Source organism: Oryctolagus cuniculus, chromosome 12, assembly GCF_964237555.1.
Source record: "Oryctolagus cuniculus chromosome 12, mOryCun1.1, whole genome shotgun sequence".
NCBI classification, from domain to species: Eukaryota; Metazoa; Chordata; class Mammalia; order Lagomorpha; family Leporidae; genus Oryctolagus; species Oryctolagus cuniculus.
Genome location: NC_091443.1, coordinates 37,968,102 through 37,979,375, shown reverse-complemented (window position 1 = coordinate 37,979,375; position 11,274 = coordinate 37,968,102). Strand labels below are relative to the sequence as shown.

Here is an 11,274-nt window from a genome sequence, read left to right as displayed (position 1 = left end):
AATAGCAGCTACCCTGAAAAGTCCCGATGGCACAAAGCTCTCCCTACGCACACAGGAGTGAATGAACTCTCCTCCTCCTGTCCACACCAAAGCTGCCGTGATGGCTAAGTTTTGTTTCTCTTTTAAGGAAGAGGGTGGTTCAGGAGTCTCTGTTGCAGACAACTTAATTTTGGCAGCCCGAGGCTGTCATTTTATTCTCACTAGGATAGTCCATGCATTGCAAAAGGGGGGAAGGTAGCTGAATTAACAATACTTGATTTTAACACTAGGAAGATGCAAAGGAAATAGAAAGTTTAAGCCCGCATAGAAACACTGAAGTAAACATTACTGGGAACAAAGATTTTCCAGTTCTCAATACTTGGAAAATTAAAACAATTTATCTACTCACTTTAGTTGATTTACTTTCACTACTTTTCACTAGCTACATGTTCATTTAAATCAGAAAAAAGCTTTTTTGGATTATTTTCCTTGACATTTATATTAAGTTCCAGAATAAAAAAATATATTCATAATATCCATTTTGGATTTAATTAAGTGAAGGAAAATACAGAAATCCTTTTTTCTTAACATTTGATTTATTTAAAGTTCTTAACTGCAAATGATCAAGAACATATTCCACGGCTTTATATCTGGCATTATTTTTGTTATTTAAATCAAAATATTTAATTACAATCACACTGATAAAAATTAACATTTTAATTTGTAATTTAAACCATCATTTAAAACAATTTCAGCTGTAAAGAAAAGAAATAAACCATGCAATAAATTAACATTGAGAAAGCAAAAAAAATAATGAAACCCGTCTGGCTATACTAACACCATGTCCAACTGTGGAAAGTGCATTAACACTGGATGAAACAAGCACATGATGGCAATAATTAAAATGGCCACAATCAATAGGACTTCGGAATCTTGGACCAAATTTTGGAATACAGCTCCCTACAACTTCTCTCTCCTCCAATATCATCATACTGCCCAAAAGTCTGGAGAAAAATATTCAACGGTATGCACAAAAGCTAGTTTTATACATTAAGTGACCTCAGAATGACATGACCATGGCACTCTGCAAAGCCAGGTGCAGAGTTCCTCAGGGGGGCAATTCCTATGTGGGCAGAAAGGACCAGGGCTGTGGGGTCCTTGTAACTTCTTGGTCAGGCAACTCTTGAAAACAGTAGCATGTGTATCACCAACTATTACATCTATAAGTTATGTAAATATATGGAGGATGTCTACAAATGTGAGCATGTGCATGATTAAGTCTGAACACAATGTATATGAATTTCATTTAAGAACACCTGCTATCTGAAGGGACCGGAAAGGTAAACTGAAAAAACCCAATGGCTCTGGTGTTTGCAGTCTGTTTACGTCTTGCTGTGAAACAGCAGCGAAGTCTTTCCATACTTTTAAGAGCCCCTAGTGTCTGCCTGTTTCTTCACTTCCATTCTTAGGGTTTAAGAGTATTGCCACAGACCTGTAAACTTGTGTGTGTGCATGTGTGTGCACGCATGTGTGTGTGTAAGCACAAATATTTTACAAACTTGACCACTTTTTTTTTAAATAAACCCTGCCCAGACTAGAATATGTCTGAAGAGGAAAGAGGACAGAAAGGAAGGAAAAAGGAAGGAGAGTCACACACACACACACACACACACACACACACTCTTGTGGATCATCCAACGTCCCAGGAAAAAAACTTGTTGGTTTGGGGATTGGTTGGTTTTGTCATAATGTACACAATGAGTTTTGAATACAATAATAAAGTAACAGTCCTTTGCACTGGGGGAAAGATTGTGCACGAGAAAAGAAATAAAATAGCTGTCAGGAATTTATGCTGTTGTCAGTTTGGTGTGTGTGAGTTTTTGTTTTGTTTTATTGTTGGCTTTTTTTTTTTTTGCTTTGTTTTGTTTTGTTTTGTTTCCTCTCCTGCTACCAGCGCGACTGTGGCAGACAAACCCCCAGTCCCGGGAGCTAGGAAGTGTTTAGGACGGGTCTGGAATACACACCTTGGTAATAGGCTGGCTCCAAGGCTGAGGGCTCGATGGGACTCCTGGTGGCCACCGATGCGCTGCCCAGGGGCAGGCTGGCGGGCAGCGCGGCGCCGTAGGGCGAGTACTGCAGTGCCTGCTCGTAGGCCTTGAAGTCCAGCTTATGCTGCTGCTCCGAGGAGGACATGAGGTTATTGATGGAGAAAGGGTGGTTGAAGGAGTAGTGGGGGTCCCCCTTCAGGTGCAGCTGGGACTCGTGAGGGGCCAGGCCATGGGCCGGGTGGGAGGGGGGCACAGACGCCAGCGCCCCGGGCCCAGAGCTTATCGGGGGAGCAGACGAGGAGGCCGGAGCCTTCAACTCGGAGGCGCCCCCTGTCGCCGCAGCCCCGCTGTGGTCCAGAGTCTGGGGGCTGGCGGCGGGCCCGGGGGCCGGCGCGCCCTCTAGCTGGCCGGCCTTCCCGTGCACCCCCCGGTGCAGGGGCGAGTCGGCTCCGGGGTGAGCGGCGCCCGAAGGGTCCTTGCGGCTCTCGGGGCCGCCCTTGGCACCGCCGCCGCCTCCCCCGCCGCCAGCCCCCGGCTGCTTCTCACACTTGAAGCGCTTCTGGCGGCGCAAGTAGCAGCCGTTCTCGAACATGTTGCCGGAGTCTGGGTGCAGCGTCCAATAGGAGCCCTTGCCCGGCTTGTCGGGGGAGCGCGCCACCTTGACGAAGCAGTCGTTGAAGGACAGCGAGTGGCGGATGGAGTTCTGCCAGCGCTGCTGGTTCTGCCGGTAATAGGGGAAGAGGTCCATGATCCACTGGTAGATCTCGCTCAGCGTGAGCATCTTGCTGGGCGCCTGCTGGATGGCCATGGTGATGAGCGAGATGTAGGAGTAGGGCGGCTTGGCGTGCGGGTAGCTGCGCTTGAACGTCTTGGCATCGCCGCCTCCGCCCGCACGGCTGCGGCCCAGGTTGGACGGTGCGTACGCCATGGGGCTCATGCACGGGTTCATGGCGGCCGCGTAGGGGCCCAGACCGTTCATGGAGGCTGCGGGCTGTGCGCCCATGGCGCCCATGCCACCCGGGCTCAGCGCCGTCCCCATTGCCGTCACGCCCGCTGCCGTCATGCTGTTCATGGCGCCCGCCGAGCCCGCAGGCATGCCGGCCACCGCGCCAGGACTCAGGCCGGCCCCCAGGCCCGGGTTGGCGTAGGACATGTTGAAGGAGGCCGGGGTCATGTTGCCGCTGGTGGTCATGGTGTTCATGGTCATGTAGGTGTTCATGGAGTTCATGGAGCCCAGGCCCGAGTTCATGTTGCTGACCGGGACGGAGGAGTAGGCCTGGAGCGGAGACAGCGAGCCAAGAGGCCCCGAAGGGCGGGGTTAGAGGTGGGCGCTGGACGCGGGGGGGGGGGGGGGTCGTCTGGCCGGCCAGGGGAGGGGGCCAGCCCGGGAGAGCACGCCTGCCAAGCACGCAACGACCCCCTCCCCACCCCACATCCCCATGCACGCACACACACCCGGGGCCAACTGCTGGGCGCTCTCCCCAGACGGAGCCAAGATGTCCTGCACCGCAGGGGGACCATCCCAGCGCGGCAGGCATGAAAGGCGAGCGCACACAGAAAATATGTCCCTGGGAAGATGTGTAATCGCCTTACGCGCCAGGCCTGGGGAGCCTTCCCCGCCTCCTCCATCCAGCGCCAGGCGGTAGCCCAAGTCAATACCCCGGACCAGCCTCGGCAAAGCGCCCTTTGGGGGCAAAGCGTCTGTAGAACTCGGACAGCAGAATACTCTGCTTTTTCACTTGCCCCCTAGGGCGCCCTGCGTGCGCGGCGCGGGCCGCAGAAGCCAGCCCCTGCGCCCACCTCGCTCCGGCCTGGCCCTTACCGCCGCGCCGCAGGCTCGGGGGTGCCAGGCGGCTGTTAACGAAGTCCCTGCCGGAGCAGAGCCGGCAGCCGTCGGAGGCCCTGACCCACTAATTTCCCAGCAACTTGATGGCCTTGATGATCTTAGGAGGGTTTTTAAAAATTTTTTATTTTTTGACAAATGATGACTTTTTGAGAGTATAGCAGCAGAGTGCTCCGCCTTCTTGTAGCTACTGTAATATTAAAGAGGACGCAGACACAGAAGTCAGTTTTGGGAGATAAAAGTAACAACAGATCTTCAATAGAAGGGGGAAAGCGCTGCCTGACACAACTCTCCGCGTGCATTTTAACTTTGTCACAACTACCGGTTCGCACCTCTGCAGGCCGTTCAAAAACTTGCATGGGTTTTGCTAGGATTTCCAGTCCCGCAGGGTTTGACAATTTCGGAGGCACAATTTATTGAAATAATCACACACACCCCCACCCCTAAATATTGATCTATTGCCGCTGATCATTTTTAAAGCCCGGCGGTTGACACTACAGGAGTAGTTTCAAATATTTTTAAATCTGTAGATCAAATTCGACTTATTTTCTCCTCAGGCTATATTCTAGTTCCCAATTCTCAGTTTTAAAGGAACAGAAGGTTCTTTAGAGGTCGTAACTGTGGTGGGTCGAGATGTCTGCATCATCGTTAAACCTAAGAGTTCTGAGGGTTTCTAAAAACCATCAGCTGGTTAAAACCCATCCACAGCCATTTGGGAAAACGCAGAGCCCAGCGATGCTAAAAACTGTCTGATAATTTAACAAAGAGTAATGATTCCTCGCAAGGATTTTCATCAGCAACTGTGACTTAAAGAGAAATCCTAAGTGGTGAACAATTCGATTTAAGTAGCAACATCCCTTAAGGTAAGGCGTGCAAATGCACTCAGGTAAATCTGGGAGTCCAGAAACACACACAAACCAATTGCCTTGAGAATATTTCCTGATTTCGAGCTTTTTTTCTGTCCACGTCTTAAGATATTTTCTACTTTGGCGTTTATTTTCTTTTCGTCTTCTCAGGATTATCCAAGACAATTCCAGCAAGTCTTTTCAATGATGCTAATCAAACTTTGAGGGGGGGGGGGTATCGCCAGCTGTTCGTAGAAAAATACTTTTAGTAGGTGGCAGTCCTGCCTGTACCTGGTGGCTTCGCAGTCCTTTTGTGAGCACTGTAAAATAAACCCCACGAACGTGCCACCAAGGGGACAATGAAGAGAAACAGGTTCTTGGCCCCGAGTTCTGGAAAAAGATTCGGCTCGCACCAGCGCCACCCAGCGGTTCTGGAGACGAAGGAGCACGCTTCTCCCCGAACAGGGCTTTTGAAGAACAAGTTTTGTAAAATTGAGGAATCGTTTTCACTCTCTAGACGCCCAAACGAGCGGCAGGGCGTTCTCACCAGAAGATGCCCGATTGTTACACGGCGGGACGGCTCTGGGTTTCGAAGCTGCTTTCAGCCCGCGCCGGCGCCCGCCCGCCCGCCGTGGCCCCCCGGCCGGGCTCGGCTCCCGCTCTCCGCGGGCAAGCGCCAAGTACTTCCCGGAGCGCTGCTTTTCAAGCCTGGAGTTCCCTAAAACTCTTCTCGCCCGCTGCGAGCGCCCGGGTCCCGAGCGCCCGCGGGGCCGTCCCCCACCATCCGGCCGGCCGCAGAATGCACCCGGGGCACCGAGGCGACGCCCCCTGCCCGCCCGCCGCCGCCCGCCCTGCCCGGCGCCCACTTGGCCCCAGCCTCCCCCGACTGGGGCACTGGGAGCGCCGCGCCGCCCGCCCGCTTCTCACCTCCTGCGTGTCCGCGTAGTAGCTGTTCCAGTCGCTGCTCTCATGCCCTTCCATCTTCACAGCCCCTAACATCCTGGAGCCACCCTGCCCGATGCGACCATGCAGCCCTGTGCGAGGCGACGGGCGGCCGCGCGGCGCGGCGCGGCGCGGGGGAGGGGAGCCGAGCAGCTGCAGTCACCCGAGCGCCCGCGCGGGCCCAACGCCACCCCTGGGCGGAGGGAGCCCGGCGCTGCGGGGCGCGGCGTGCGCGGCGGCGGCGGCGGCGGCGGCGCGGCGGGCGGGGGCAGCGCCGGGGGCAGGCGGCTGCCGCGGAGCGCGGCGCCGGGGAGCGCCTCGGCGGGAACTGAGCGGGCGGCCTCTGCGAGGCGAGTGCAGTTGAACTGATGTGGATCTTACGTCGCCCGAGTGCCCACCTCCTCGTCCTCTCCCCATTTGTCCGCTGCACAAAGACGCTCGCACCTACAAAGCCCGAGGTGCACCTGCGAGGCGGCCGCCCGCCAGTCCGGCCGCCGCGCCTCCCGCCCCGCCGCGCCGCCGCCGCCGCCGCCGCCGCCGCCGAGCGGCGCCCCTCCCGCCGGGCCCCCTCCCCCCAAACCCGGCCCTCACTTTGTTTGCAAAGCAGTGTAATTGGTTTAAGCCCGGAGGCCGGGAAAAGAGGGGGAACGGGGTTGCGTTGGGGTGTAGCCCCCCCTTTGGGGGGAAAAACAGGAAAAAAAAGAAAGAAAAATAGGCGGGGCCGGGCAGGCAGGCGAGGACTCGGGATGGGAACCGCGTAGCCGGAGAAGGGCCGGAGCTTAGGGACTGTGCGGGCCGAATGACCCCTGGGCCCCTCCCCGGAGGCGCTCAGCACGCCCGAGACCTGGGCTGAGGCCCCGTACGGTCTTCTGCCTGTCCCTGTCCCCCCCACGCCCACCCCGCCCACCTTTCCTGATTCCTGACCCCAAAGTGCAGTCCCGGGAGACTGAAGGATGCAGACTTTTTATTTTTCCTTTCCCTCCTGGGCTAGGAAAGGGGAAGAGCCCCGATTTGGCCTCGTCGCTGACTCAGCCGAGCCGGTGACGTCGGGCCGGCCCGGGCTCCCGGCTAGCAGAGCGGAGGCGCTGCCACGAAACTCGTACCTGCGGCTAAGAGCAGGTGAGTCACAGCACCGTTTTATATCTTTATGACATAACTTTTTTTTTTTTTCCGCCTCGATCCACTCCACTCCCCTCGTCATCTGTTAGCGATCGTGAAGAGGAAGAAACTGAGAGCAGATGTCTGTGTGATAGGGCAGGCGGACCCACGTCGGGCCGTCCTCCCGCTGCCCGGCTCCTCCTCCCGCCCCCCTTCAGTAGCTCAGAGGACCGAGCCGGAGGCGACCGTCTGGTTTCTGATAGGGAAAGGTCAGGGGGAGGGGACGTCTCTCTCAACACGCGCCTCGGCTGGACTCGCAGGGGCCGGCGCTGGAACGCGTCTGCCCAGCTCGCCCAGCGCCAAGCCCGGGCCAGAGGCGGCTGGCAGCAGGGCGCTCTCGGCTCTGTGACCTGGAGGGGCCGACCTAGAACCCCAGGGCCTGAGCCGGCTCCTAGACATGGGTGGGAAAGTCTCCTTTTGGGTAGTGGAGTGCCCGCGTGTCCTGGGGAAGGAGACTGGGTGACAGGCGCTGAGCTGGTGGCAGGTGCTGTGTCTCCGCGTGTGTTTTTCTAAGTATGTGTGTGTGTGCGTGAGAGAGACCAAGCAGGTGTTGTACTGCCTGTACATCCATGGGTTCCATTAAGTGGCAATAAAATAAAAGTCTAAAGTGAGAGCCCGCAAACTATTCTTGTTTTGCCAAGTTTTAAAAATGCCATTAATCTCATTTTAAGAAATGTGTTTTTACTTGTCTTCCAAACAGATTGCTTATTCCCCCCACCCCGTGCTTTGTTCTTTTAAACCTTTCTTCCTTGAAATCTGGCAAGAGAATCGCGTTAAATCCTTGAACCAAACAAATCTCTTAAATCAGCAGGGGAGCAGAGAGGGTGAAGATGTGCAGTTAAGGAAATAAAAAAGATAAAAGCATTGGATTACAATTCCTTTAAAAAAAAAAAAAGTGCATGGGAGGGAGGACACGTCACATTGTCAGGAAAGGCATGAGTGAAATTAAATCCACCTGGAACTCGGCAGCGCAGGCTCCCTCCCCAGAGCCGGCTCCCGTCACTGCCAGGCGGTCCTATCACTTGGTGTAAATGTATCTGTGAATATGTCTCAGCAACTCCTTCTTTTGTTCAAAGTTCCCGTCAGCAGCAGGACCTCAGTTCCATTTGCAAAGTACACGGGTGTGGGGGACTTTCAGGGCTAATGAGCTTCCTTGTTCCTGCCCCCGGTGATTCTCCAACTTGGCGCTTCTGCAGTGTTGAGCACGACTGGCGGCTTTTCTAAGGGCAGTAACAGCTTGGCCGCAGCTGCTAGTTTCCAAACCTACTGGCCTCTCTTTTTTTCTTAAAGTCAAATATATATATATAGAAAGTCCTAGTCACTTATATAGAAAGTCGTGTATATGCGCATATATATATCCCAGTCGGTCGTAGAGCAATGGCCAAAGTGAGGTTTCTCCCAGGCTTCTTCAAAGGCCAAGACTGGGGGTGCACAATGGTCTGGACAAGTCAGCCCTACAGCCTTGGTCCAGGTCTCGGGTTCCCGGGTCGGCAGCCCCGGGAATCCGCGCGAACACAGCGCCTCCTGTCGCAGACTAGGAAGGCTGAGTGCCTGGCAGGTGCCCCCAGCCGGCACCGCCGGGGGAGAGGGGCTTGGAATCCCGCGCGCATCCTGCCAGAGGCCACCAAGGCGAGCTGGCATGTGGCATCTCAGGGGCAGCATCGCACAACACCCGACAACTTCAGGAGCTGAAGTCGTAGTGTGCCCAGGTGCAAGCCGGCCAGTCTCTTCGAGGTTGAGGGGTGAATCAGCGTGGCGGAGCCGCCCTTTGACTTGGAACACAGAGGTTCACGCAGCCATAAACTTAGGAGGCTACTGGCCAGCGGGCAGCCAGGTAACCTGCGTGGCCGCCTAAGCCAGCTCCTTCCTGACCTCTTTCCCCAAACAGGCCCTCACACCACTGCAGCATTGTGCTTTGCAAACGTGCGGGCAATAGGGTGCACGAGACCTTTTTTCAGCTCTGGGCCGCCTGGGTGGCCCCGGCGCAGGGGACGAACGAGAGCAGCCACGTGGCGGCTCCCAGGGCGTCCCGTGCCACATCGCCTGGGTGCCTATGGGGCTGGGGCAGCCTGCGTCCGCCCAGACAGCGCTGAGGGCGGGCTCCTGTAGTGCAGGAAGCCCCGGCGGTGAGGACCGCGCGCGGGGCGCGGGAACTCGGGGCTGCCGAGGGCAGAGGAAGCGGCTCCGCCCTTCCCGGAAGCGGCGACTGCAACTCCCCTGGGGCCTGCTCCGGTGCAGTCGGCCCCGCACGAGGGGCGGCACGAGGTCCCCTGACCCAGCTCGGCTGCTGCAGCTTAGCCTTCCCAGCGTGAGGCCCCGGGGCAGCCCCTGGCGGCCGCACACCCTCAGCTGGAGCGCGCAAAGCAGAGGGTGCGGACGGCGAAAGGAGCAGGGAGAGGCCTGTCGTTCCGAGGGGTGCAGGGTGGGCAGAAGGCAGGGTCTGCGCCCCTCCCCCCGTCGGGGCTGTGGTCAGGTCACGGCCGCCGCAGGTCCAGCCACTCTCTGTGCGGGGTGGTCCGAGCCCCTCCGCGGGCCTCCACCCCCCACCCAGATAAGAAGCTTATGTCCTCCTCCCGCCGAGGAGAATCAGACGCAAGGAAACTAAGACCTGTGGTCTTTAACCCAGTTCAAAGCCGACCCCGACTGGGACCTGGCTCGGCTTTGGAGCGGGGAAGGCCTGGGATGTTGGAAGCGACTAGCGTACGTTGTAAAGCAGAGGTGTGCGCTGGGTTGGGGACGGGGCCCGGGCAGCGGGCGAGGGCGGCCTCCGGAGTCTGCCTCCTGCATCCCACCCTCACCCGCACGAGGCGCCTTGGCCCGTGTCCGCGGGGCCATCACCGCCCGGACCTGTGGCGCGCAGCGGGCAGCACTGGGCCCACTCCCAGCCTCCTGTTCCTTCGCTGCCTCTCTTTCCTTTCCTCGCTCACACTGCCTTTCCTTCCTCCCCTCCCATCGTTAAGTCATTAAGGAATTCACAACACACGAGGCGTCCGACTCCCAGTGGGTAAGGGCCCTGGGACCACAGACGGGCCTTGGCTGGCTGTGTTTGCTTGGAGTCCGCTTCTACTGCGGCGTCCTGCGTGTGCGTGCGTGCGTGTGTGTGTGTGTGTCTGAGTGTAGGAGTGGGTGACCAACACTTAACACTTATCCACCACTTCGCCTGTTCTGTTGAAAGAAAAACAGCCACTGGGTTTGTCCCTTCCCTGACTGCTCCCAGAGCCTCCACCGGGTTTCTGCACGGGCCGGTGCGCTGGCCAGGCTCGCCCGCAGCCGGATGCCGGAGCCGGAGCTGCTCCCCACCCCGCCTCGCCCGAGGGAGACAAAACCGTCTGGCCGCGAGCGAGCATCGTCTTGCCAAAAACGACTCACATTTTCATGTATTCAAATGAGAAAGGTTGAGAAGGGCGACTTGACCTCCTGGGCAATCCTCTGCACTGGGAGGAAAAAGTGTCCCACCAGTCCGCGCGTAGAACAGGAACCTGCCTTTCTCGGGGGCTTTGGCGCGGGGCACGGCCGGCTAGTCCAGGCCCGGGTCCCCGCGGCTGTCGCGCCTCTCGCGGCTTCTGTGCCCCCGAGTTACCCCGACTGCCTCATTTACATCCGTCAGTTCCCGCTGGGGGAAGTGCTTAGGTCCAGCCAGTCCCTTCCTGCTTAGCTGCTGGGGGTCAGGGTCTTCGCCGCGTGGTGCCCACACTACCTGTGCCTTTCTGCGTGTGTTTTAAAAAACACCAGTGTTAGGGGACTGGGGAGGAATTGGAAACCCATGCTTCACCATGAAGGTGGGGCATTAGAGAGAAGTGACGCCTCTTCAGTCTGAGTTAGTGCAGAAAGAACCAGAGCAGCTGAGGTCCTACTGTGTGTCAGGGACTGGGCCCAGGGCCTTTGATATCCCAGCGCTTTTCCACCTGCTGCTCCAGTGTGCGGGAGCTGGGAGGTCGGAAGGTTGGGTGCAGGTGGGTGAGTACCTCGGTTCCTCCCCAGGGGCAGAAGCTCGCACTAATGGGCAACGGACGATGGAAAAGTCAACGAATTTCATCTCTTGCCTCGAGGCCTGCAGCTTAGTACTAAATCCTTCCTGATGGGTGGACTATGTTTAGTTTCTGCAACCCCAACCACCACACTTTCCAATCCACATTCTTCCCTCCCCCAACACACACCCCCAGGAGCTTTCCCACAGCCCCTCAGTTCTCCTTCGTGGTTTAACTTTGCCTATACAAATAGGATACCCTTGGATTTACATAGTTCTATTTAACAAATGCTTTGTAACAGTCATATTAATGGTAGCTTACACTTGGGGGAAAAAAAAGCTGTAAAATTGCATTCTAGTCAGTATTTTTTTTTTATTGTATTGGTTTCCCTAGTGTCCTCCTAATTTCAAAATCATGCTGTGGCCTCACAAAAAAGACTAATTTATTGACGTGACTAGAGGGAGGTCACATCTCCTATTTAAAATGAAAAT

General features: G+C 56.3%; 1 protein-coding gene across 1 annotated transcript; it reads right to left on the bottom strand.

Moving 5' to 3' along the window:
* Positions 1–306: 306 nt before the first annotated feature.
* Positions 307–5,904, bottom strand: FOXA1 (forkhead box A1). The gene is made up of 2 exons (XM_051822779.2): positions 5,643–5,904; positions 307–3,303 (listed from the first exon to the last, which is right to left on the bottom strand). The coding sequence occupies exons 1-2, from the start codon at positions 5,712–5,714 to the stop codon at positions 1,969–1,971; spliced, it is 1,407 nt and encodes a 468-aa protein (XP_051678739.1). The 5' UTR covers positions 5,715–5,904; the 3' UTR covers positions 307–1,968.
* Between the last annotated feature and the right edge of the window lie 5,370 nt (positions 5,905–11,274).

Bases quoted from the DNA above. Each gene is read 5' to 3' on its own strand.
- FOXA1 (XM_051822779.2), bottom strand. From the start codon at position 5,714: ATGTTAGGGGCTGTGAAGATGGAAGGGCATGAGAGCAGCGACTGGAAC. The intron at 3,304-5,642 runs GTGAGAAGCGGG...TCTCCGCTCCAG, and splicing joins ACTACGCGGACACGCAGGAG to GCCTACTCCTCCGTCCCGGT.